At 46.6% G+C, this 27,157-nt stretch overlaps 1 protein-coding gene across 3 annotated transcripts in view; it reads left to right on the plus strand.

The window, feature by feature from the left end:
• RALGAPA2 (Ral GTPase activating protein catalytic subunit alpha 2) overlaps positions 1 to 27,157 on the plus strand; it is a 280,276-nt gene that overhangs the window by 9,934 nt on the left and 243,185 nt on the right. For all 3 annotated transcript variants that reach the window (XM_068565247.1, XM_068565249.1, XM_068565248.1), the window contains exons 2-3: positions 12,716 to 12,826; positions 18,093 to 18,145. In XM_068565247.1, the coding sequence (XP_068421348.1) occupies positions 12,716 to 12,826; positions 18,093 to 18,145 (164 nt within the window). The remainder of the gene's footprint in view (positions 1 to 12,715; positions 12,827 to 18,092; positions 18,146 to 27,157) is intronic.

Raw genomic sequence — 27,157 nt, forward strand, 5'->3', positions numbered from 1 at the left:
GCCAGAAACACTTCACATGTGTTAATGCATTTAATCCTCTCCCAAGTGGGACAGGGAATGTCATTATCCCCATTTTACCAATAAGACCCAGAGAAGTTGAGAACGTTGCCCACGGTTGCACAGCCAGTAAGTGACAGAGTCAGGATTTGAACCCAGACAGCTGGCTCCAGAGTCCCCTTATTCATTTAACAGTTATTTTTTATCCAACCCCAACCATGTGCCAGGCATTGTACACAGCACTGGGCACGCCTGAGCTTGCATGCTGAAAAACCAAGAATGTGATTTCCACATAGATGGATCTCAGTCTGGGGGAGAGTAGCGGCCACCGGTATGGATGTTTAGAAAAATTTCTAGAAGCCTTCCTGCCCCAGCCGGAAGTTCCCATCATTAAAGTAATGATTCAAGGGACTTCCCTGGCAGTCCAGTGGCTAAGACCCTGCGCTTCCAGTGTAGGGGACGTGGGTTCGATCCCTGGTTGGGGAACTAAGATGCTATATGCCGTGTGGCACAACCAGAAAAAAAAAAAGAGATTCAAGACCACGAACTAAGTTCTCCTGACAGAGCCCTCTCTCCTCCCATGTGTGCGTGCACTATCACACCCACCCCCTGGATCCAAGGGGAAGAGCTGTAAGAAAGGATGATTTCTGTGGACAAAAGGGAGAAGAGGTTGGGGAAACCTTGACTGGGGTGGAGGCTGAGGGCCAGCGGGGCCAGAGGGCTGTGGGTAAGGACAGGCTTGGCTGAGGCTTAGGCAAGTACCCCAGATATTTTTTCATGGAAACAAAATGGGAGAGACACTGTTGTCAAATTTTAAATTTACAAAAACCAAAACGGAATTACCATCCCCCGAAAAGGACCTGTTATAACTAGTGGTGAATATTCTTCCAGTGAAATCTTGATAGTATTTTCAGGACTGCATGGAAGAGAGGGGAGCTGAGGACACGTTGCTTCTTTACAGCTTTCTAAAGGGGTTAGCATATTTTCATTCTGTCTGGTCATATTTCCGGTGCCGACAGTGTAAACCTCTTTATTCCTTGGATTCTGTATCTGATAACATGAGGATGTATTTGGGCCAGAGAGGCTTGGTGGAGTAGAGCTTATGCTGAGCTCCCAGAGTGGGAGTAAAGTATTACATAGTCTTTCTGTGTATGTGTGTGTGTATGTGTGTGTGCATGTGTGTATATGTGTGTGCGTGTGTGTGTGTCATATTGCAGATACTTATTTTTGAGAGAATGGTTCCATTCCTTTCTTCCTGCTCCTAAAATAAATACATATACAAACATATCATCTTTAACTGAAGTAAAAAGTAAATAATGAACTGGAAAAATAACTTGAAACTTAGAGGAGAGGAAATAGTTATATCCCCCAAACATAAAGAGCTCCTACATATTAATAGGAAAAATTATAATAAATAGATGTTCAAAATGTATGTATACTTAAGTCACAAATGAAGAAATGACACCTAGTGAGATGGCCTTTGCCCCCAAACGGAACAGTGACTGCAGACAGAAAAGAGAAAAGGGGAGAGAAAGAAGCAGTGCTGGAGAGGAGAAGCCAGCTGTGGCCGGGGAGCCCTAGCCGGCACATGTGACTGGTCCTTCCTTGTTGCAGCAGTGGGTCGTGATAAGGAGACAGGCCAGGACCACCGTGGCCAGTGGGGCAGGAATGCTTGAGTGTGCCAGACGTGAGATGGGGCCACACAGCAGACTGAGCTTGTGACAGTGTGGAGATGTGCTTACTACGTCACCCCAAATTCTAGTAAGAGCCAAAGAGTAGGTATCTTAGAAAGTGCCCTGATGCTGCCAAGAAATGGAGATCAGCCAGTGGCTGAAAATGAATGAGCACAGGAAAACGTTGATGGGTCAGTGCAATGTTAATTTATCTCTATGAATGGTGAGAAAGGCAGCAGACGGGCTGAGTTTCAGGTACCTGCTGAATTAGAACCCTGTGTGTGCTCTACGTTGTGTTTATTTTTTCAAGAACTTGAACCATTTCAAAAAAAAAATTTTTTTTGCTTTGGCTACGCCCCATAGCTTGTAGGATCTCAGTCCTCTGATTAAGGGATTGAACCTGGGCCTTGAGGTAGTGAAAGCCCGAATCCTAACCACTAGACCACCACGGGACTTCCTCTAGGTTGTGTTTCTTAATGCAGAGGCCTGAGGGAGTCTTGGACTTTGGCTCAGTGTTAATTGGAAAGACGTGTGGTTTCTAGGACCCGGTGTTGCTGCTGAGCGTGCGCCGAAGGGGAGTTTGCTCCCCGGTCGGTGATCAGTCCAGGTTTAAACAGGACTTAACGTGTGCTAAGGCCACCAGGTCTTGTAAGTGAACCTGCCGGTGATTGGAAATTTCATCACCTTTTTGCATTCAGAGGTGTCACACCTTTGCTTGTTCCTACTCAGTGCAAGCTGTTGAATGGCTGGACAGAGACCATTTCTTCCTGCCCGACCGTATCATTTTTCTACCCTTTTCAGTAAATGACAATTAGAGAAACATAGCTTTCTCTAAAGACAACAAAAGTCCTCTACACCTAAATCATTACAAGGCATTATGTACAACGTATGTGTTATTACAGAAGAGGTCTAACGACAATGTTGGGCAGAGGAAATTTAAATTATTTCCTGTTTTTAGGGCATTTTAGTCTTGGCAAAGATACTACTTTACGTATTGTTTAGGTCTTCAATGTTCTTCAAGGTTCAAAAGTAAGACACGTTTGGAGGAAACTATGGCCGATGTCATGTCTGCTGTTCTTTTTTATGGTACATAGGCTTTGAAAACAAATTCTTTCTAAATACTCTGGCAGCTTTTTTTTTCTGAAATAAATAATAGTTTTTTTCTGAAAAATAGTTTTTTTCTGAAAAATAGTTTTTTTCTGGTTATAAAATTTTACATACTCATTATAAACATTTGAATAATATGAATAAGCAAAAAATAATTTAAGTATGAAAAAGCTCTTCACATTCTGCAATCCTCTGATAACCATTGTTAAAATTTTGGTAAACATGCTTTCTGTGCTTGTTGTTGCTTACGTGCAACCTCTCTCTCTGTGTCTTGTAGGTACACACGTAAACACATTCTTACATGAATAGTTGTTATACATGGGCTGACACTGTATTTTTGACCTAACACGCCTTGGACATTTTTCACATGAGTAAGCGAAGGCTTACATGATACTTAAATGGCCCTATCGGGTCCCACTGGACTCACAGAACAAATCGTCCACTGCCCATTCTTCAGGTTGGCAGTTCCAGGCCTTTCCATGCTGTCAGCAGACCCTGGCTTGGGGGGAGCAGGGTGACTGCCTGGCGGCCAGAGGGGCCTTTGGTTTCTTATATGAAGGATGGGGCGGGCCTGACGGTGTTGCAGCTGCTGATGGGGCAGGGGACAGTGGGATGATTTTCTGGAAGTAAAGAGAGCTCCTTGGGGAGGGCTGTCTCAGTCTCTGCAGAATTAGCTTCACAGAAAGGCCACCCTTTTAACCTCTCATGGAGGAAGGCCATTCCCCTTGCAAGCTGGCTCTGGTGTCCTAAATAAACCAACTTCTGGGTGCTCTCTGGGGTTTAGTAACTATTTAGTCCTGGGATTTCTACCAGCTCTCTCTTATGGACTTAAAAACCTTGTGTTTCGAGGTGTACTTCCCTGCCCCTCCTCCATCACTTTCAGCTAACGTTAGACGTACTTAGGTAAGCGGTGCGGGAGCCGGACTGCCTGGGTTCAAGTCCTGGTGGGGACCTAACCTCTCTGACCCTCACCTGGTCGTGGGACAGTACCTGCTTCCTAGGGCTGTCGGAGGTTTAATTGAGTTAATATATACAAAGCCCTTTTGTAAGCCGTTATTATGCTTATTAATAATAATTATTTGACGTAAGTAAGACGGCTCTCTCTGCCCTCAGCACCACTTTTCTGCTGCCTTGTTAAAAATGGAGCGGGAGAGGTTACCATTTAGCTCCTGTTTTATCTATTTCTGTCTCCAGCTCTTTCCCTAGTGAGTGGTTTTGACTGTAATATAGGCCAATTCAGATCAAGAAAAGTAGAAGTAGTTATGCATCGCCTTAAAAAATTGGATGAAACTTGATTCCTACAAAAGAAATAGATATATGAAAATATATAAACTGTTATGTATAAATTAAGCTACAAAGATATATTGTACAACACAGGGAATGTAGCCAATATTTTATAATAAATATAAAGTATAACCTTTAAAAACTGAATTACTATATTGTACACCTGTAACATAATACTGTACATCAACTATACTTCATAAAAAATACATGTATATAAAACACATTAGATTTGAACATTATATTTCATTGGTGTATATATTTTGTTTTATTGTGTTGGCACTTGATATCCGTTAAAAATAATGTTTTAGAGTCCTGCATTTGAGACAGTTGTGTCAAAAATGTTTAAAATAAAAATAGCTCTGCTTTTAAAAACTAGAGCTCTAGGTACGTGGAGTATATCTTTATCGGAATCACTTTTACATGGGGACTATCAATCCAGGATAACAAAGTGTTAACATCTTTCTGACTTCTAAGAATTTTACTTTCTGCACCTAGCTACCATATAGGTATAAAGAAATGAAAATAATACATCTTAGGAAACGAAGTGGGATGAATATAACTTCTACAACCTTTCAATTATACTAGGATTTGTTTCCTGTTCTACTGTCAGATTTTACTTCAGTATCTACAATGATGTTTTTGGATATAGGTAACAGAAAACCCAAATATAAACATAAATGATGAAGAATTTTTTCTCCTATAGAAAGCGGTCCCAAAGCAGGTGGCCCCCCGAGCCAGCTGGCATGGCAGCTCAGTGACGTGCCCATCCGCATGCTCTCCCCTCCCTGCTTTGCCCTCCTTAGTGTCCTCTGCGTGGCAGGTTTGTCCCCTGAGTGGCAAAATGCACTGCAGGCATCGCACCCGGACGGAACAACGTCCAGAGGCAGGAAGAAAGAAGCACTTCTGCTTTGTGTCCCTTTAAGAACAATGACCCTTTTCCAGGCATCTCCACCAGGATTCTTCCCCTTGCTTGTTGACCAGCATTGGGTCACAGGCTTGAGTCTAAGCTCATAGCTGACAGGGGGCTATTGCCACAGTAATTGGCTCAGCAGCATCAGGTCCCACCCCCACGAAGGGCACACGGATTTGCGGGGTGGATGGTCCCTGAACAAACAGGGGCTCCGTTAGGAAGAGGAAGGGTCTGCCATGGGAGTGGCTGGACGAGGGGGCAGGAGGGAAACCGGGAGCATTTGCTCCAGGCCACTCTCGCTTTCAGTTTAAATTCTCCGGACATAGAACAGTCCAACATGGCTGTAATAATGTATGTAAGAAACACAGTTATCAGCAGAGCTAAAATGTGAGTTCATTTCATTTCCTACAAACAGGAATATGTGGTTTAGGCCCCCACGTGCTTCCAAAAGTATTATGTCAGCGTTCTAGGCTCCTCTTCCTTCCGTGGCGCTTGGGCACAGAGGTACGTGCACACCAGCTGTTGGCCCCAGAGAGGGCTGAGAACTGGATGAATAGTGTGGAGCCCCATAAAGTGGGGGTGGGGGGGGATGCTTGGCTGAGTCGGTGGGTGGGTTTGAAGTGCTTGTTTTGTTATACAGCATCAGTTGCACATGTACAAAACATATTCTTTCACATCTATTCAGTACTTAAACCGACAACTTAAAAAAAATCTTTGATATCTGGCACATGACCTGTGCTCAAATAAATACTTTCGGTTGAATTAAGGGTGAAACTGACTGGGGTTTTATGGAGTGAATATGATGCAGGGGGAAGGGAGGTGATTGAGGGACAATGAAAGGGCTGATTAAAAAGATGGACCGTGGAAACCAAATTAGGAAGAAAAAAAGAAGTGAAGACTTCAGAGGGATCATAGATCATGACAGGGTGGTGGGGTCATTGGATTGAAGGAGGGAGCAGGGGAGGTAGGGAGAGTGGGTTCAGACTTGGGAGGCAGGGAGGTTATAGGGATGCCCGGGCGGGCCTGGGGACAGAGGTTGCGGAGGGGGCGTGGAGGACAACCTCAGTGGAGATAAGGAAGTTGGGCATCACCTGTGTAAATGTGGAAATCAGTGCTGGCTATGAGGGCAAAGACAGTGAGCCAGGCCCTGAAATCTTCTGGAGAGCATCCTGGGGCGGGGGTGGGGGGGTGGGTGTAGACTGTGCGGCCACTGGAGCCGGAACCTCCATCTGCCATGCAGGTTAGCGTCCCCGTCCACATGAGGATTTTGTATTTGCATGTAATCAGCACAAGGACGTTTTTAGGTCTGCACATAGATGCATTTTCAGATGTGAATTTCTTTTTAATAATAATAATGATGATAAAAGTATCGAGTTACCACTGAAGCACAGTCAGCATACCTGCTGTCTTATGACCCGAATACCTGCTGAGTCTTGAAAGGGCTTCATTATGAGGACTTTACCTCCTCACCAGGTGAGTTCCAGGTCGGTTACCTGCCCTTGGAACGGTATTGCACACACAGGAGGTTCTAAAACCTACCGGCTGGTGTCAGGAAAAGGAGTCCCTGCCTGCACTCTAGTTAGTGTTGCAGAAACTTTCTGTTGCGGACACTGTGTATCAGCTGGCAGCTCTTGTTATTCGGACCCATATTGTCTGCTTTTCCTTCTTTGACGGAGGTGACAATGTGTCGTACTTGGGGCACCTCTTCACGGGCTTGCCGGCTCTCATGGCCGGTGAAACTTCTTGGTGATGAGTTGCTTGTTCTTCCCCACCAACATTTTCACAACAACGGTGCAAGACAACCCGTCCCAAACCTCAGGCTTACAGAGACCTTACGGCAACAGGCATCTGTTTTATTCCCTCACCTATCTGCATTGCTGCGTGGTACTGCCCTGGCTGCAGGTTGCCTGGGATTGGGTCCTGCTCTGCTCCATGAGTTTCCTCATTTCCTTTTTTGTTTTTGTTTTTTTAATTTTTATTGGAGTATAGTTGATTTACAATGTTTTGTTAGTTTCAGGTGTACAGGAAAGTGAATCAGTTATACATATACATATATCCACTCTTTTAAGATTCTTTTCCCATACAGGTTATTACAGAGTATTGAGTAGAGTTCTCTGTGCTATACAGTAAGTCCTTATTAATTATCTATTTTGTATATAGTAGTGTGTATATGTCAATCCCAGTCTCTTTGGACCAGAGACTACTTGATGCTCTCCAGCCACTGCTGGGTCAGGCTTCTAATGACTGGTTGTCCACAGCAAGTCGGGAGATCAGCCCCAGATCAGTGTGGGTGGGCATTTTCTAAAGGAGTGGATGGAGGGCGGGAATAGTTTGTGGCATTATTACAAAGTACGTAAAGCAAGAGGGAAAGAGGGCGGGGACCTAGGCAGTTGTGAAAAGGTGCAATCACCAAAATCTCATTAGCCCTTAAGTAAAGGCGCCATACGAGTGACATTTATCCTTGTCAGTGTTTTCTGTCTTGTGTCTGACTCATTTATTTTCCTTGTTCTCACTGTTTCTAAATTACGTTTTATTAAGTCGCCACATTGGCCTTGAATTTTTCACTCACCCCTTTTCTCTTTCACTGGCACGTGATCTTGAGCATCGTGCTTCAGTGCCAGTATCTAGGGAATTTGAGTAAAATAGCAAATGACACCGTCTTCATCCACACGCAGACGTGTAGGCAGCGCTGGGACGGCTCTTGGCCCTGGGGAGGGTGGGGGACGGAGGACAGGAGGATTGGGGGTCACTCTCTACTCCGGAGGAGCTGGTCTGAACCCCTTCTTCCTCTTGACAGTGTCCACCAGGGCCCCCAGGTCTGAGAAGGACGTTCCCTCCTCCTTTGGTGCTTTCAGGGTCTGCTGAAGCAGGCTTTTATGAGGCTGGGTCATGATCCTCCCAACTAAAAAGGAGTAAGATTGCTATTGGAAAGGATTGTATGTGGGAGGAAGTGGAGGGACAGTCCCACTAGTTTTGGAGCATCTGCTGCTGAATTGGGATTAAGTGCTGTGCCTTTTCGAAAGGTCTCATTAAGTGGGTGAGTTTCACGTGTCATTGAGTTTTATGGCTTCACAGGTGAAGCTGGGTTATTCCCACCTCGTGAGACGGCCTTTGCCAAGAGCTAGGTAGTTGGAAAACAACTAACGTTTATTTACATAATGCTGACTACACACTTAGAAGCACTTTGCATATGTTCATTTTATGGGCACAGGAACCATCGTTGGCCACATTTCTCAGGTGGAAATTGAGGCACAAAGTGTTCTAAATAACTCGCCCAGGTCTTGTAGCTTCTGGACTTGAACCCAGGCAGTCTGCTCCAAATGTTCTGCCTTCAAGCTTTGCTGTTGTCTTCCAGCTAGATGTGGGGAAATAATTGTCAGCAGGAGGCTTAGCTGGACAAAAGGCCAGGGGAGGGTAGCTTCTGGTGTGGAATATAGATTATTTTTCAGATATAACTGGAAAATAATACAAACAGTTGATTGGCTGTCGGTTGGTGGTAAAGGAGATTGCTTTACAAATCCCAGAATGACCCCTAGCTCTGTAAAGCTGGCTGCTGGTTGCTTCTCTGTGGTCAGTGTGCCTGCACTTGCCTGGGTTTTGTGATGCCAGCCAGGCAGCGTGCTAGCGTCGGTGCCAAACACACCCAGGGTCATCACCTCAAAGGAGGTGTAAGCCTGGGCTCTGTACCTGGGGGCTTCCCCTCCTTCCCACTTCCTTACTGGCCCCACGAGGCCATGGGGAGGTTGCTGTGAGGTCATTCTTGGGGAGCCGGGCCGCGTCTCCCCTCGTGTCTTACCTGTCCTCTCATCCCCCTGCTCTTCTCCCTCGGGCTCTCCTGCACATCCCATCCCCGAGGGGATGACGTATTTCTCTATATTCCTGACCCAATTTCTGGTTTTGACTTCTTCCCTCTGTTTCTGAGGCCTTTGTGTAGCTCAGGTTTGAGCTGGAGACCCAGACGGGAGTCTCTGACTGGCCTGGTACCTTGGGCAGGTTACAGACGATTCTGAACCTGAGGTTTCTTTGTCTTGACCACACCTGCCCCATCCCCCTCACAGGATTGTGGTGAGGGTCAAATAAAATACAGTCATGAAAATGTGTCTTTCAAAGCATAAATTTACAGTGTTTTTAATGTTCCCAACCTCCCCAGGTGGCCTTGTCACTCCCTGCTTTGATGCCCTGCCTGAACTTCAGGCACGCTGCCGTCTCTGTTACTTGCTTGTGTTCCTGTACCCTGGAGGGCCCTGCACCTTATTCTCTTTGAATTTCCCAGCATTTGGCGCAGGGCTGTTTGGCAGGGGTCAGGGCTCAGTCTTGTATGAATGAACAGATGAAGAGTGTCTTTCGAAAGGAAGTTTGTGGTCATAGGCTTTTTTTTGTTTTTTTCCTGAGCAGTCTTCTTCCTGTATATCTTTGCTTCTCGCAGTTACCTTGTTACAAAGTAGACGCATGATACTCCCTTGTGTTCCCTTCTGCAGGAGGCTAACTCCCAGGGCCCGCCTTCTCCAAGATCTGTGCTTTGTAGATATTCATCTGATGAGTCTTGTTTTTCAGAAATAAGACAGATCATGGAAACATTCTAGATTTTGAAGTAGGGATAGAAAATATTTGATATTTATTTTTTGTTTGTTCATTTGACAGATGTGTGTCAAGTACCTTTCGGGTACCAAACTCTGTTCCTGGGGCTGGAAATACAGCAGGGAACAAAACAGATGTGATTCCTGCCCATATGTGGCTTCCATTCTAGTGGAGTGCCGGTCGGTGGAGAAGTAAATGAATAAATGAGACAGTCGCCACTAATCTTAAGTGCTGTGGGCAGGGATCATGTGAAGGGAACTCCCAGACCAGTGAGGAGTCCTCACGTGGGTAAATAAACTAGTAGTTACAGATGTTACACCCTTCGTTCACTGTGTGCTGGGTGACCTTGAGGCGTCTGCTTGTCTTGTCGTGAGGACTTTAAGCTCCATCCACTCCTAACCCGCAAGGAAGACAGTGAATGGCTGAGGAGGAAGGTGGCTGCGGCCTGGACTCTGGCCACATGAGGGTATCTCTGTCTGCATGAAGCCCCTCAGGCTTGACGAGGACCCTCTCTGCTCAGGTCGCTGACACTCGAGTGTTTCTGAGGGACCGGGGAGGGCAGGGAAGGTAGACTGTTGGTGGCCCATAACCTTTCTGTGCTGTCTCGCCATACCTGTGCACCCATGTCGTCAGCATGGGGATGCTTTGCTCGCTGCGGCCCATTCACAGGCGAGCGGTCGGCCGCCCACCCGCCAGACTCCGTGAAGGAGGAGGTGGGTGATGGAGGACATGCCTGGGGACACGGGGGCTCCTTAGATTTCTCTGCGGAGGTCGTGTGGGGTCCCAGCTCTGAAGGATGAGAAGGAATGAGCTGGATGAAGAGCAGGGTGGGGAACACGTGTGGGAAGCTTGGGAGATGGAAAGAAGCCACGGCGGCCAGAGTGCAGGGCGTAGAGAGAGTGGTGTGGGACGGACTTGGCCTTGAGTGGAGGAAAGCCCGCAGGGCCACCAGGCCATGGTAAAGGGTTTGGATTTTATTGTAAGCATCACTGGAGGCCGTTGGAAGGTTTTGAGTAAAAGAATGGTCTGATTTGGTTTATTCCATTTTCCTGTTGACGGCAGTGTGGAGAGGGGACCATGGAGGGGAAGTGGGGATGCGGGGACCCTGGGCAGGGATGAGTGGCAGGCAGGGATGGGGATACAGTGCCCGGTGGGTCTGTGGAGGAACCCACACCCCGGAGACGGGCTGGGAAGGAGCCGGGAAGAGCCGGGATGGGGACTAGGTTTCGGCTTGAGCAGCGCAGTGGGTGGTTCCTGCGGGAAGAGCAGAAAGTGAGGGTAAGAATGAGAGGCCTTTAGACCCTCACTTGGAGCAGGGGCCGCGAGAGCTGGGGCTGCAGAGCGGGATTGGGCGTCCTTAGCAGAGGGTTGGCATTTCTCTCCTGATAACCCCAAGGATCTGAAGAAGGGTCAGGCCACTTTTTCCCATCGGCGTGAGATCTGAGGGGTTACAAGTTGTGGTCACTGTCCTGTGATTGTATATTACAGGCTGTTTCTTTTATTTAGTTCGTTCAGGAAAATATTGAGCTAAATGCTGTATTCCCTGCAGGGTGCCTGATGATGCTGAGACACACAGGAGGTCTGTGAGGGTGGGGACTGTCTCTAACAGAGGAGACAGACCCTTCCATCAGAACTAAGTCAGGAGCTGCACCAGGAGTGGAGTACAGTGTGACACCATCTATGACGGGGAGGAATAGGGCCGTGGGCCCCAGAGCCGAGGCCCTGACCTGGCCTGGGGGACTGGGGAGGTTTCAGCAGTCCCGGGAGCAGTTGGTGTTGGCATGAACATGAACAAATCCCTGTCTTGGAACTGACATCCCGCAGAAGGCACTTGAGGATTCCTTGGCAGGGTTGTGTAGCTCATGAGAATGGTAATATTCACGTGGGTTAAGGATCCTGATGTCATTGTTACCTGCTTGGGCGAAGGTAAACTGGTTAGTTACTAGGAACTTCCACTCTCTGTGCTCAGTGTTATTTTGTGGCAAGAAATAGAAAGTGAAATTGGCAGTTCCTATGACTTTACCAACACCTTATGTGCATTGTTTCAAAGAACCAGGGCAGATTTTTGCACGAAAGGCACTGTGTAGTTATCAGAGGGAAACAACTCTTTAGATTCACCAGCAAGAGTGTTAACTTTATGGAATGTAAGCATAGCAGTGGGTGTGTTCATGCATATTCACATTAGGACCCTCCAAAGCTGATACGACTCTGTTATAGATTGAATAGCGACACACTTTTTTTTCTTGAGTAATCTTGTAGAACTTTAAGGAAGCTCTTTTTAATTTTCCTGAGGTTTCCTAAAGTGTATTCTTCCAAAGAGCTAACACCTTGGTCAGGACACTGCTGTAAACGCACAGACAACCTTGTCTGCTAAGGAACCTGTACAGAGGTGTGTTGACAGTGGGTGTCTGACCGGAGCTGCGAGGGACACTGGCTGTGTTGGCGCTCGGCCCCTGCGGGGGCCAGGGCTGATGGGGGGAGTGCGGGGAAGCTGTTCTTGGGCTGAGTTCCCTGCACCACCTGCCGATCCACCCGCAGCCCTGGTTTAGCAACACTGGTGCAGCTGGGAGACGCACTGCTGGGACGAGGCTAGGAGCGCATGGCGGGTCCACCGTGTCCACGCAGGGGTGGGACGGGTCACGTAGAAGCTGGAGGGACGCGGTGACGAGTGGCCCAGGTGGATGTGGGCAGGTGTCGGGGCAGGGCCTGCTGTCCTCTGGGCGGTGGCACAGGAGCCAGGAGGGAGGGAGGAGATTCTGGGTCGTGCGTGCGGGGCTCCTGGCAGAGTTGTTTCTCAGACGTACGGACTCGTCCCTCTTTATGGTCTGGGTCAGCAGCCACCTCTTCCATGAACTTTGACTTCCCCACCCCTAACAGGAAGTCATCTTGCCCCTCCCTGGGCCCTCACTTACCCCTGGCCTTCTAGCTGCTCCGTAGGTGCTGTGCCCCCAGGCTCTGACCTTGAGGTCTGGGACTGGGGAGGGGAGGTGCCCCAGGCCACCTCAGAGCTCTCCTTAGGTGGAGAAAGAAGTGGACTGGAATACACTTTGCTTTGTTTTGTCTTATAAGGGGATAGGGCTTGTTTTTACATTCCTTCATTTCTGAAAAGATTGTGAACTCTGATAATTGTGGAAGTTTGTCGTAAATGGGAACTTTTTCTTTTCAGATAACGTGGATGCAAGTGATCTTAAGCAGTTTTTTGAGACCAACTATTCTCAGATATATTTCATCTTCTATGAAAATTTTATAACACTGGAAAATAGTTTGAAATTAAAAGGTAAGAATTTCTACAAAATGTTTTTGATATACAAAGTTTTTTGTTTTTTTAAATAAACATTCAGGAAGTTCTGAGAGGTTGTGTGTGTCATGCGCCATAAGTTACGTGCTTTTAAGCTTCCTTTCCTGCCAAACGCTTAGTGGAGCTGCAGGTTCGCAGTGGTTGGTGTCTTTCCCTTGAACTTTCTCTCGTACAGGCATTAACTGAACAACAAACAGCCAAAGGGAAAATAGGAGAAGAAACCCACAGAAGGCATGAGTTCCAGAGGCATAATTTACTCAAAAAGAAAGAAAGAAAAGTAATGTATGCACACCATTAAAAAAATTCAGATTCCACTAAAGGGTTTGGAATGAAAACTGATGCGTCTGTTTGCCCAGACACCCAGTCTGGCTGTGCAGAGGCAACCACTATCAAAGTGTCCTGTATATGTTATTAATATACTGTGTTTATATATGTTTATGGTTATGCCCATACATATTGGGTTGGCCAAAAAGTGCCTTTGGTTTTTAAGTAAAAGTAAAAGACACGTTTTTCATTTTCACCAAGAACTTTATTGAACAAGGTATTCACCCTTTTGTTCCACTACCTTCTGCCATTTTTCAGGCAACTTCATAATTCCATCTTCCCAAAACTTTTTATATTTTTGAGCGAAGAACTTTTCCAGGTGCCTTTTACAGTCTTCCAGGGAATTGAAGTTTTTTCCATTAAGAGAATTTTGTAAAGACCGAATAAATGGAAATCCGAAAGTGCAATGTCTGGTGAATACAGCAGATGAATCAGAACTTCCCCAGCCAAGCTGTAACAGTTTTTGCCTGGTCATCAAAGAAACATGCGGTCTTGCGTTATCCTGATGGAAGATCATATCGACTAATCTTGGATGCTTTTCGTCGAGTGCTGCTTTCATTTGGTCTAATTGGGAGCAGTACTTGTTGGAATTAATTGTTTGGTTTTCCAGAAGGAGCTCGTAATAGAGGACTCCCTTCCGATCCCACCGTATACACAATATCACCTTCTTTGGATGAAGACTGGCCTTTGGTGTGGTTGGTGGCGGTTCATTTCGCTAGTCCCACGATCTCTTCCATTCCACATTATTGTACAGTGTCCACTTTTCATCTCCCATCACAATTTGCTGTTTTGCTTACGTTTAAGTAGAGAATTGCATGCAGAAATATGGTCCAGAAGGTTTTTTTCACATAACTTATGTGGAACCCAAACATCAAAGCGATTGACATAACCAAGCTGGTACAGATGATTTTCAACACTTGATTTGGATATTTTGAGTATGTCGACTATCTCCCGTGTGGTATAACATTGATTGTTCTCAGTTAATGTCTCGATTTGTTTGCTAACAACTTCAGCTGGTCTACCCGACCGTGAAGCATCGTCCAGTGAGAAATCTCCAGCACGAAACTTCGCAAACCACTTTTCACACATTCGATCAGTCACGGCACCTTCTCCATACACTGCACAAATCTTTTTTTGCGTTTCAGTTGGGTTTTTACCTTTCTTGAAATAATAAAGCATAATATGCCAAAAATGTTGCTTTTTTCTTCCATCTTCAATAATAAAATGGCTACGCAGAAATTCACCAATTTTGATGTCTTTTTTTTAAATGCATGCTGATGTGACAGCTGTCACAATACAATCTAACAAAATTGTTTCGAATGAAGTTTAAGACAATTAAGTGCTATTAGACCATCTTACGGAAAAAACCGAATGAAACTTTTGGCCACCCCAATACTTACATGAAATATTCTTTGAAAACCAAGCCAATAAAGTCACGCTGCACATTCTGCTCTGTATTTATGTGGCAGGATAGAGTAGCCCGGGGAGCCAGACAGGTTTGGATCCCTGCCCTACCCTTCTAGCTGTTTCTCCTTGGACAGGTTACTTCATCTGTGACTCAGTTTCCTTCTGTCAGCATTAAGTGGGTTGACACGTGTCCTGGGATTCCAGGACAAAGCGTGGCACGTGGTCCGTGGTCAGTAACTGCTAGCTGTCATTATCATCATCATCTTTCACTTTTATGTAATGTGTTTCGGAAATCCTTGCATGTTAGCACCTTTATATCCACCACAGTTTTAAACAGTTACAGTACTGCATTGGACAGAAGTGCCATCATTCTGGATGACTGACTTCTGAGTGACTGAGTCAGGACCACAGAGTTTTAAGGTTGGAAGGGGCTCAGGAGATTGGGTTTTTCACAGTCATCATTCTAGAGTTGAGAAAACCATGTCCAGAGAGGTTATATCACTGGCCTGAGGTCACACAGATTATTTATTTAATTGTATAGCCGGAATTGCAACCAGGCTTCTTGATGCCATGTTCAGAGCACCTTCCCTGTACCAGTGGCTCTCAGAGCGCCTTGTGGTTTTTAGACTAGCAGCACGGGTATCACCTGGGCACTCGTTAAGCCTCCTGAATCAGAAACTCTGCGGGTGGAAAGTCAGCAGTTTGTGTTTTAACAAGCCCTCCGCTGATACTCATGTGCTCTCAAGCTTGAGAAGCACTGTTCTATTTCATATTTCTCCCATTAAATAAACAACACAGATGATAGGTTGACAGATGGACATTGAAATGTCGTCTGTGTTGCCCACCGACAGGCAAGAGCATCTTCTACCTGGGGCCTAGACCATCCATCCTTCAGCATCCCGAAGGGTGCCTTTCGCCCTTGTGGACCCTGGCCTTGTGGACCCTGGCCCTGGCAGCTCTGTCTCCCTCTCCTGTTTAATCCTTCATTTATTCACCCATCCAGGATTTGAAGCTCACAATGAGCAAGGCACTGGGCTAGATTCCTGAGAGGAATCTGGAGACGTATCAGATGCTGAACATGCGTCATCGGTGGTGGTAGTTGTGGATGGGTCGGGGAATAAGCCGTAGGCGTGGTTCACCATGGAACAGGTCAGAAAGTAGATGTGTTATCAGATATAGACACCATCTGTGGTTGCTGATTTCCCGTAGAGTGCACGAGGGAGGTTTGGGGACGAGGTGGCCTTGGGGACGGAGGGTAGAGAATGAGCGACGGCAGGCCATCTTTGGGGCATGTCTGGGGAAAGCATTTCTTTTTCTCTCGACGTCAGATGTATGAAAGAGGTTTATGCTTGCCTCGTGAGGAGCCTGCAATTCCAGGTTAAGGCATTTGAACTTCGTTCTTTGGGTGGTCAGGGCTCTCGAGAACGTCGGCTACTAAGACAGTGTCTTATAATGTGGTGAGTGAACCGGAGGGAGGAAGACCCGTTAGGAGGCTGATGTTGTCATCCGTGTGAGGTCTGGGGACGCCTGCTCCAGGGACGTGGCAGTTCAGGGCAGAGAAAGTGTCAGGGGTCCGTGGGTGCACCGACCGATCGTGAGACGTGGACATGGGGAAAGGGATCCCAGAGGGGGAAGCCAGAGATGCTTTCAGGACGTTGAGTCTGGTTCCTGTGCTGCCCTTGCAGCAGAGGGAGCCCTGCAGGGGAGCCAGGTGTGAGGGGCGAGAGGGTGAGCCCAGCTTTGGGCAGTCTGCGTGTGCGGTGCCCAGGGCACACCTGGGCGTAGGTGGGCGGTTAAATTATAGGGATTGGAGCTTGGGAGAAGGGAGGTGCAGTCATCCTGTTGCCAAGGGAGAGAGTGTATGCAGAGCGAGAGAGTGGCAGTCAGGGATATGGGGGAATTCCTTCTTTTATTGGGCAGACAGAGGAAAATAAAGGAGTAGCCGGGAGGGTGCCAGGAAAGTGTTTTGTCACAGAAGCCTGAGAACAGAGGAGTTCAAGGGATGACAGGTCAGCAGGGCCCGCCAATGCACAGAGTTGAGGAGCAGCAGGATGGGGAAGGGTGTCGTCATTGAAAGGAGCATCCTGAGCGGCCAGCGGATCGGAAGGCAGACAGACAGGGATGGCGCAAGCGGGCAGCGAGACAGTGAGCTGCACGTGAGGTGGTCTCTGGGAAGGTGTGAGGATGAAGCCAGAGGAGCTGCGCGGTCCTGGGAAGGTTTTAGGGGACGCGTTTCCCTGGTCGCAGGCTGAGGAACGGGAGGCAGCAGATGGTGCCCGGTGTGGGGGTGGGCTGAGACAGGGTCACATGGAAAGAAGAGGCCGTGGAGAGGAGCGTGTGGACCCCTGGCTGTTCCTGTGAGACCTGAGGCAGAGGCCGAGCACGGAGTGGGGGTCTGGGAGAGGCCCCGCAGCTGAGGCTCAGGCCCTGCAAGGGGCGCCGCTCCAGCCTCTAGCAGGTCAAGTCACATGTGGGCATGTGCCCAGGATGCCAACATGTGTTCTTTTTAAATGGATTTCTCAGTTTTTTCCCCTGTGATTTATAAATTGGTATAAATCTTGAACTTAAATTTTCTTTTTCTTGCCAAATGTGGTAGATATTTCAAATATGAAATGATGTGATTTTTATCTTGCTTCCTAGCTCTGTTCTACTTCACTATTTTTCACAGGTGTGTGGAGGAGAAAAATGTGATATTATGTACAATCAATAACAAACAAAAAAATAAAAATCCATATCTAAAAAACCCCCTACAACCTAAAATCCTGTTTTTAAAAGGCCACGCCCCTCCCCCCTTTGTTCCATCTATCCTTTAGGAACATGCGGTGGTTCAAGACCATCAGTCAGTTTGTGCTGCGTAACAAGTTGCACAACAGACCATCCCAACACTGAGCACCTTAAAACAACTACCAGTCACTTAGCTTGTGATTTTCTGGGTCTGTTGGACAGTTCCTCTGGTTTGGGCTGGCTCACGCCTCTGACCAGCTGGTGGCGGGTGGCCTCATTCACACGTGTCCTGGTTAGCAAGCCACTGCCCAGGGTGCCTTAGTCCTCCTCCATGTGGCCCCTCTTCCCCAGCTGGCAGGCTCTCTTGGGCTCCTTCACAGGGTGGCCTTAGGGCTCCACGCTCACAGGTGCAGAAGGCTTTTCAAGCTCACTTCACATTTGCTGTCATCAGGGAGCAGAGCAGGTCACGGGGCCTCTCGGATTCAAGGGCTGGAGAAGTGGACCCCTCTTGTTGGGGGGAAAGACGCTCCACTGTTGATTAAAACTTAGAAAGCCTGGAAGCTGTGTGCCACCAGCTAACGAGGAGCAGCTCTGCTGAACGTGGCCCTGGGCAGTCTGGCTCCGTCACCCACCTGCATCCCTAACACGGGCTGCACAGCACCTCCTGGGATCTTTGACTGAGTGTCTGCATGTTGAGGCTTGAATGTTTTAAGATACCTTTTAGCATAATTTTTAATATCCTAAAATTTGCACATTGTCATGATAACTGATTTTCTTTTATATATTCCAGGGAATAATAAGTCACAAAGGGAGGAGCTGGACTCCATCCTCTTTCTTTTTGAAGTAAGTTTTTATTAATTCATTGAGCTTTTAACATTCTTGTCAAAAATATGGTATTTTAGATCTCTAATTTTACTTGAAGATAAGTAAAAATGATGGACATGTATACCCTTCCTTCCTCTTTTACAAACAGTGCTGCTAAGAATGTTCTTCTGATTTGTTTTCCTTGTGGGAGAATTTTTCCCGTATGGGTACCTAGATGGGAAATTGTACGCACATTTTAAATACTGATATTGCCAAATTGCTCTTCGAAAAGGTCATATAAACTTATTTATTTTTTAAAATATTTATTTGGCTGCACCCGGTCTTAGTTGCTGCACGCAGGATCTTCGTTGCCGCGTGTGGGATCTTAGTTGCGGCATGTGTGTGAGATCTAGTTCCCTGACCAGGGATCGAACCCGGGCCCCCTGCATTGGGAGTGTGGAGTCTTACCCATTGGACCACCAGGGAAGTCCCCATATGCAAGTTCTGAAGCGTGAGGGTAAAGCTTGCATGCTTGCCCCCCCTTGCCCTCCCCCCAGTTTAAGATCCAGAAGTGGCAGTTGCCTCTCCCCTGACCCCATCCCTTCTCTGCTCCAAAGGCAGCCATGCCCTGCCCTTTGTGCCATTCCCTTTCTTTTCAAAGGTGATTTTCCACAAGCATTTGTACCCCTAAACAATGCACCATGGGGTTTTGTTTGGTTTTGAGTGTCATAAACATGGTCTCATCTGGTGCACAGTCCACGTTATTTCTAACCTTTATCTGTGTGTTTGAATCTAGTGCTGGTTTGTTCATTCCATTCCCACTGCCGGGTCAGGTGGATGTATGTGATTTAATTCCAACATTTTGTCTGTAGATGGTTTTGGTTTTCTTGGTACGTAGGTAGATCGTCTGGGAATAAAGGTGACTCTGGTCTCCTCGTCTTCCTCCACTGGCGCGGCCCTGCAGCGTGCTGGTAGATGGGAATGATAAAGGTGGTCTTCCTGTTTCTGATTTAAAGAGAGTTTTGTTAATGTTTCATCATTAAGAATAATGTTTTCTGTAAATTTTTGGTAGACACTCTTTATCATAATAAGGAAGTTTGTTTCTATTCCTAGGTTGGCAAGATTTATAAAAAATCATAGATGGGTTTTGAAGTTTTCAAAAGTTTTTTTCTGCATTGATTAAGACGATTCTTCATGAATATTAATGTGGTGAATTCCAGTTCTGAGTTTTGGGAAGGCTAGTGTTATGTTTGCATTTTTGGATCTATGTTCACAACTGAGGTTGGTCTGGATTTCCTTTCCTCATACTGTTTTGAATGAGCCTGTTACAAAGGTTACAGGACCTGTTGTCAAGTGTCTGTTCTTTTTCTATTATATAAAATAGTTTGTATAAAATTGGACTCATCTGCTCCTGGAAATTTTTTTAGTCTTTCCTGTAAAAACCGTCTGAAACTGGTGCTTTTTTGGTTTTGTTTTTTTTAGTGGGAGGACTTTTAACTACTTCCATTTCTTTAATAGTTTTTGGATTACTCTATGATGATTCAGGTTTTATATTTCTTCTTGATTCTGGTTTGGTAAATTATATATTTTTCTAAGAATTCAAGGAATTTGGTCTTATCACCAGTTTTAAAACTTATTGGCACAGTCCTTCTTTTAAGAGTCATACATAATCCCTTCAATTTTATCTGCTTTCGATTAATCTTCACTGTCTCCAAACTGTTGCTATTTCTTATTATTAGAAGTAGTAGTAGTAATAAAAGCATTTATGTTACACTTTACGGGTATGATTTTACTATCTTTCAGTTGCCGTCGCAGTTTTAAGCTCTGTTCTCAGTCTAATTGCTGTTCCTTTAAATGCCTTTTCTCTCTGGCTTATCTTAACATCCTTGTCTTATTTACTCTTTGGTTCTGCAGTCTCACCACGAAATGTCTAGTTGAAAATTTCTTGCTTGGTATCTGTGTGCTTCCTGTATTTCTGGATTCAAATCTTTTATAATGTCTGTCAAATTCTCTGCTACTTTCTTCTCAATTATTGACTCTTTCCTCTTCTTTCTGGCCGTACTTTCTAGGATTCCCATGCAAACTTATTGGTCTGTCCTCCACATCCCTCAGGATCACCTCCGTCCTCCCCACCCTGTCTCCTGGCCTTGCGCTCTGCCAGGTTGCCTCGGCTGTCTCTCCCCAGGGCACTTTCTCCATTTGGGTCTAATCTGCTGCTTCACTGTGCTATTGAGCTTTTAATTTCTGTGTTTTAACTTCTTTTGGTTTGATATTCATATGTGGCTGGTTGCTTTTGATGGTCTCTTGATCCTTGTTCATTTTTAGACATCTTTTATTTTCTGAAACATTTAACGTGGAAGAGTTCATGCTCTGTATCTGATCATTCTTCTATCTGAAGTCTGTCTTTGGTTGTCGAAAGCTGTTGGTTATTTCTGCCATCTCTCACAATGGCTTCTTTTCTTGTATGTTTTGTGGTATGATTTTGAGATCAGATTTCATCGGATGCAGATTTAATCTGCTTGAATCCTGTTTTCCCAGAGGGTTTGTCTTTGCTTTTGCTGGGGGTCTGGTTTGAATCCCATTTTTTTCTGGAGAATCCCATTTTTTTCTGGAGGGTTTGTCTTTGCTTTTGCAGGGGGTCTGGGAGTGCTCTTGTTTGGGATCACTTTGGCTCCACTTGACGGTCCTGGTTCATTACTGGCATCCCAGGTTCAGTTCCTCACACCCACCTTGGGATGGGCACGGGCGTCTGGAGCGCACAGATGTCCATAGATCCTCCTGTGTCCTTGGTGTTCCCTCCCCTCCTGCTTCCTCTCTCACTGCTTTTTAAGTCCCTTGCTGGTTTCCCTGTGTCCTCCGAAGCCCAATAACAGTTACCTTTGCTGTCACTTCCTGCAACAGGAAAGCCCATCAGAGCCTGTAGTCCTGTACCCACACAGAGGGGGTTTCAACACCACCTCCTTGTGTCCAGAAAGTCTAGATTAAGGAGGGTGTTACTCCCCATACATTACCATCTACAGGGGATGTGTTGCCTATATAAGAGAACAAATATATATTACTCAAAGCTTCGTAAAACCTTCATTTGGCACAGTAAATATGAATGAAAAATGAACTTGCATTGCTTTTGTTTTTGTTTATGTTCTCTCTCTGTCTCTAGCTTCAGAAGGTAGGTTGTAATTTGTATGGTTCGTTCTGAGAATTTAGTAACTTCATCGCTACCTTCTACAAGTTAGCGCCACGTAAAGAGATGGTTTATGAGGATTTGAAGGTAACTACTTATCAAGGTGTAAATAATTGGGAAAGGCTTCCTTTAGAAGAAGTGGTATTATTAAGACATGTTAAATCACAGAAGGGATACCATGTAAAGACTGTCTATAAATAAGAAATGGATTGAAAGAAAGCACGGAGGTAAGGGAGTTAAGAAGGCAGGAAAGAGGAGTCTTAGGAGAGCTGCTGCCTGCTTTGTGAGTCAGGGCTGTTTGGAAGGGAACCTTTGAGAAAGGAAACAGTCATTTTTTCAATGTAGTGAGCCACCGAAGACATCACACTGCTCGGATGGAGCAAGTAGCGACAGTCAAGGCTGCCAGCCCAGTCCGAGTCTCCTTCAAGCAGCGAGTGGACCTTCCCATCTTTATGTTGGGTGGCAGCACTGTACCCCTCAGAAGCTGACCTTCAGCTACCATTGCCTGTGGCTTCAAATCTCTGTACCACTTGGAGTTTCTCTTGTTGCCGGTTCATGGAGATGTGTGTCATGTCTAATTGAGGTTATGACTCCTTAATTTTACTCTTCTTTTAAAAAGATATTTCATCTGTCATTGCCATGTGTTTCAGATGGGCCTGCGGGATGATGGTGTGGGACCCCATCAAATGAATCAACGTTGCTGACTTGACCAGAATGTAAATGTTTTACCCAGGCCATCCTGTTTAATCCTTTCCCTCGGAAATAGGTTCAGTCTTTCCAGTTTTTATCAATGGAAGGTTGGGGGCTTGGTTGTGTCAGGTGACTTGCCCAAGATTGCACATCTGTCCAATGGTAGATAGAGATTTAACCTCTGGTCTCACTCTAGAACCCATTCCTTAACTCAGCGCCAGGCTGCTCACCACTTAGAAGTCTCGATATTCAAGCTGTATTCCATGGGCCACCTATACCAACACATGCCTATTCTTGTACAGGTCATTCATTCATTAGACACGTTAATGGGTACCTACTGTGTGTCAGGCACACTTCTAGGTGCTGGAGGTATGGCAATGGGCAGTGGGATGGACGGAACGCCCTGCCCTCATGGAGCACGTCTTACGTTTCATGGTAAACTGAAGAGTCCACTGGTGAGAATGGATATGTCAGTGCTCCAGTAACCACCTTATGAGTCAGAAAATTCTGAAAGGCCCTTTTCAGAAGTGACACTTAGATGGTGGCCCTTGAGGTGGCTGCCTACATAGGGGAAAAGGAGGGTTGGTGTAAAAATGTAAGGCACCTGGTGAATGGGTTTCCAGATCAAATAATTCACTTGACTCTGAGCACCTTCTGCATTCAGCAGTTGAGAGGTGTTAATGGTTCCTGGGATTTGTTTTAATCAGGTGTGGTAAGACACACAGGCCTGAAAATGATTGGCATGGAGGAAGACGTTATTACAGCGCGTCCAGTGCCTTACAAGCAGGAGGCATGGCGCGTCAGGTGGGGCCATAAAGAGAAGCTCCAAGGTGAAAAGAGCAGGCAGAGAGAGGAACCGAGGTGGTTTCTGCAGGAAGGAATGGGCCAGGCAAGGTCGCGAGCAGGCTGAGCAGGTTCAGGATTGGCTAGTGTGAATAGTTTCTGCGGGCTCTGGGCTGTGGTGGTGGTCCCCAGCCGTTCAGTACCTGGTCGCCAGGCGATTCGGGCAGGGCATAGTGTCCCGGAGTGTGAGGTCCCATTAAAGGAGGTGGCTGTGGTATGGAGTTGGCTGGTTTGCATGTCGAAGGTGTGCGGGCAGGTGCTCCCAGGATCTCACTAACCTGGGAGGGCAGCCCTGCCAGTGCAGCAGGGCCCCAGGTGCCAGAGCATCACAGGAAACAAGAAGATACGGTTCTTAGATGTTGTTTCAGGCCATCTGCCGTGCTGTATGTCATCCCCCCTTTGGTAGAGAAGTGGGGTAGTTTGGATAGAGTTTGATAGCAAGGCATTTCCCCAGCCTCCCAGTCCCCAATTAAAATGTGCATCGGCAGAAGAGGTTTCATATTAAAACTTACACATATCCTGGCCTCAGAATGCTACTTATTCATCTGTTTTTCAAATATCACAGAGTTAGAAATCACAGATACACAGGACATTTGATTTCTAGATCCCTTATTTTTGAATTTATCTAACTTACCCCACCAGATTAAATAAACCCTGTTTTTTTCCTTCCTGGAGGCTGAACGGGCTCTTGTTGTCCTGTGAAGTGTGGCAGGAGCTGGTCTCACACTCGGAGTCCCTGGGGCTCCCTGTTCGGCTGCTGGGGTCACTCTGTGAGAGCACTGCCGCCCGCACCTGGCTTGTTGCCCCCCGGCCTCTCTGCACACAGTTTCACTCCTGCCTCTTGGTTTCTGCAGCTCTCTTTTCAGGGCCTGCCCTCTGCTCTCCTGCTCTTCCGGCCCAGTCTTTCCGGCTGTGTTCAGACCCCTCATTTCTCCTGGCAGCTCCGGCTAGAGGTGCCCGTTCTCTTCTGTCCACTTGTATAATGCGCTCCCACTTGTTACCGTTGCATTACAGCCTGGTGTTCCCGGTTTTCCCTTCAGGTGTCTTACAGAGACTAGGAAGTTCCTAGGGCCCCTTGTAATCCTTTGTGTGCCCCACACCGATTGGCACTTGTTAATATTTATTGTTGGATTAAAGCCTCTTAAATTCTCGACTTATCTCCCATGGGGTTTATGTGGTACTTCTATATGAAAAATATTTTCTTTTCTCACCTATAACTCCCTGGACAAAGGGGATGGGAGAAAGGTAGCAGAAGGGCCGGCGAGGTTTGGATCTGGCTTTGGCACAGTGAGCCGTGCGGCCCTGACTGAGGCAATGAACCTTCCTTTGCCTTGGGGTCCGCGTCCCTGCGGTGGGGGTGGGACCAGATGAGGTCTGGGGGCTCTTCAGCTCTGCCAGCAGCCTAGGGTCCCACAAAGGTAGCTTTGATGGAAGTCTCCAAACAAGACATCTTCAAAATAAGAAGTTCACGGAGGAGTCTTTTTCAGCATGAAATTTAGTTTCATGCTTTTATTTAGTTTTAATATCAAATCACTTTGATCAGCCTTTGAGTATCTAAACACCTCAGTTGCTTTCTTCTCTCGAGCAGCTCTGTTCACTAGAACTTTCTGGGATAATGGGAATATTCTACATGCAGTTAGGTGACCACTCGCTACATGGGCTACTTCGTGCTGGGAATGTGGCTGGTGTGACTGGGCAACATAAATTTTAATTGTAAGTAGTTTGATTTGACTTAAATTTTAAACTTAAATAGCCACACGTGTGCTAGTGGCTGCCGATTAGACAGAGAGGCCGTGGCGTCTTCCCGCGGAGCCTGGCGACCTCGTCTGGAAGACTTGTTTCCTCTTTGTCAGACACCTGGTTAAGTCCTCAGCGTGTGGCCTGTCCCTGTCCTCGTGGGGAGGGGACTTCACTGCAGGTTTAGGGTTTTACCGGAACATGCCTTGGGCCGAGGGGCACGCGCACCTGCCTCCTTGGGTGGGGAAGCAGGGCCCCAGAGTGGCGTTCTGCAGACACAGGGTTGAAAAGCCACACCAGATTTCATCCTGCTCTTTTCATGCTTATTTTAAGATGAAAATAATAGTACGAACCAGGGCCAGTCAAATGGGTTTGTACTTCACCTCGCCCCTTCCCTCCAGCCACCCATTGAGATAAAGAAAACACTGTGGGTGTCCACCCAGGGCGGTGCCCGCTGGTCCTCCTTGCCCTTCCTGTGGTGGGAGGTTCTGGCTGGGGAGGACTGGACATCAGAGCCAGCAGTGAGCTGCCCAGAGAGCGCAGGTGACATGGGGCTTCTTCAGGGGCCAGCAGAGGAGGAGGGGTGACCCTGGGGTCCTTAGGTTTTGTTTTTCCGTTACTAGCAAAGATGACAGTTTGTCTGACAAGCCTCCTACCTAGCGTCTGTGGGAGTGATGCTGGCTTGGAGGGGACTCGTGGGTGGCAGCCTTGCTGGGCGTGCTGACATTGGGGAATTGTTACTGACCGGCTGGGAATCCAGGGCTCTAGTGGAATCTCTGTCTGACTTTAATGGAATTCAACCCAGGCTCTCTGGTTCTTCCGTGTTCCAAGGGAGCTTATGTAGAAGTGGGTTTAGCCTCAGATTCTTTTCCTCAAAATAGGCGAAAGGACTTTTAATAGCTTTCCAGATGATGATAATTCAGCTGGACTGGTGAGGTGCCTGGGGGTGTGCGAGAGGAGGTGACATGATGCGCTGGTCTTCGCTCTGTGCAGTTGCTTTCCCTGTGCCAGCCAGCGATTTGAGGATTAACTGTATTTACCACACACACGCATTTATTTATCTTTTCACACTTAATTACCTCATTCTGCTTCAGATATTAACAGTGAAGAAGAATTGCCTGAAGAGAAGCTAGAATTATGGATATAATAGGATTATAAGCAATTCTGCCTCCCCCACCATCCTCTCTGCCTCCCCCACCATCCTTCTTCTTTTGGTGGAACTGTTTATCTTTTCTAACTCTTTGAAAATGAAAACAAATTAGAAGCTCCTGTGGAGGTTCAGAGGAAACGCTTGGACTGAATCACGGCCAGGTCTATGCATTCAGGGCAGATGACCTGCAGGATATTAAGTCACGGCCTTTTTCTCTTCTGAGCAAATAACACAGAGCAAGGCAGCAGAATTGTATTTTTACAATTAACTAGTTTCCACAGCCCTGCTCGCCCCTGCTTTATTTGTCATTGGTTATTCCAGAATGTCCAGCGTGCAGAAAACCGCCGAGGGGAAGGACTTCGCGGGCCTCTCACACTGTTAGTGCTTTTTATGTCTTTTTCCCGTAAGGACCACTTTACTGCTGGTGAGTGGAGGAGGGACAAGAACAAATAAAATGAACACGAAAAACAGATTCTTCTTAAATTCTTGGAATTTAAGTACTTATTGAGAATTTCAAAGAGTTGGGTGCTTCAGTGGACTTTTTTGCTTGTTTGTTTAAAGGAATGATTCCAACTTTGAATGCGGCTCCTGGGTCATTGCCGTAATTCTAAATGACTGATTGCAGCTGAGAAAAGTCAGGGTCAGCTCACAGTTCCCGGAGAACTGGGCCGACAGATACTCCTCTCCATCCCCAAAGCCGCCCTGAGTTCCGACTGGCGAGCATGACCAGGATACTTGGTCATCTTTATGACATCGGGGTTTATTTTAGTGTGTTACGTATATTTAAAGTGATCATAGAGACATAGAATTGTTCTGGCTTTCTTCATAGCGTTATTCATGCTTGCTGTTTTTATCAACATTGGGCCCTTGGTTGGGGGCAACTCCAGGTGGTGGCATTCGTGTCACGGCAGAGTGTGACCTGCTCCCCGACACCCCCTGAGACTTCCTCGGCCAGGGTTGCAGTGGAGGCTGGGTGGCCCGTCGTGCCCTTTCTCCCTGGTCTCAGGTGTTGTTTGTGGTGGTGAGTTAGCTCAGTAATCGCTTCTCAGTGCCAGGTCCTGTACCGGATGCTGGGGACATAACAGAACACAGGGCCCGGGTCTTCTGTTGCTGTAGCACATGGTTATTCTGGTGTCTGCTTTTGATCATGAAATGTTTATGATCTCTGCAGACTGGAAGATGGAAGCAAAGCATAAACATCGAGTCCTTTCTAGAATTCTGTGAATGCATTGTTTGTAGTTACAATTTGATTATGTTATTACAGCGTGTTAATAATTTGGGTTGAGTGTCTGAGTTGAAAGGAGCCATTTTCAATGGACATTTTAACTCTAAATTTAATACCAAGACTACAGTTTTCCTTATGCCTTGTGACTTCCAGGTGAGAAACTTGGGATTGACCCAACAGGATATACTGAATTACTCAGTTTACCTTGGAGGAAGGGAAACTGGA

This window comes from Eschrichtius robustus, chromosome 16 (assembly GCF_028021215.1).
Source record: "Eschrichtius robustus isolate mEscRob2 chromosome 16, mEscRob2.pri, whole genome shotgun sequence".
Taxonomy (NCBI): Eukaryota; Metazoa; Chordata; class Mammalia; order Artiodactyla; family Eschrichtiidae; genus Eschrichtius; species Eschrichtius robustus.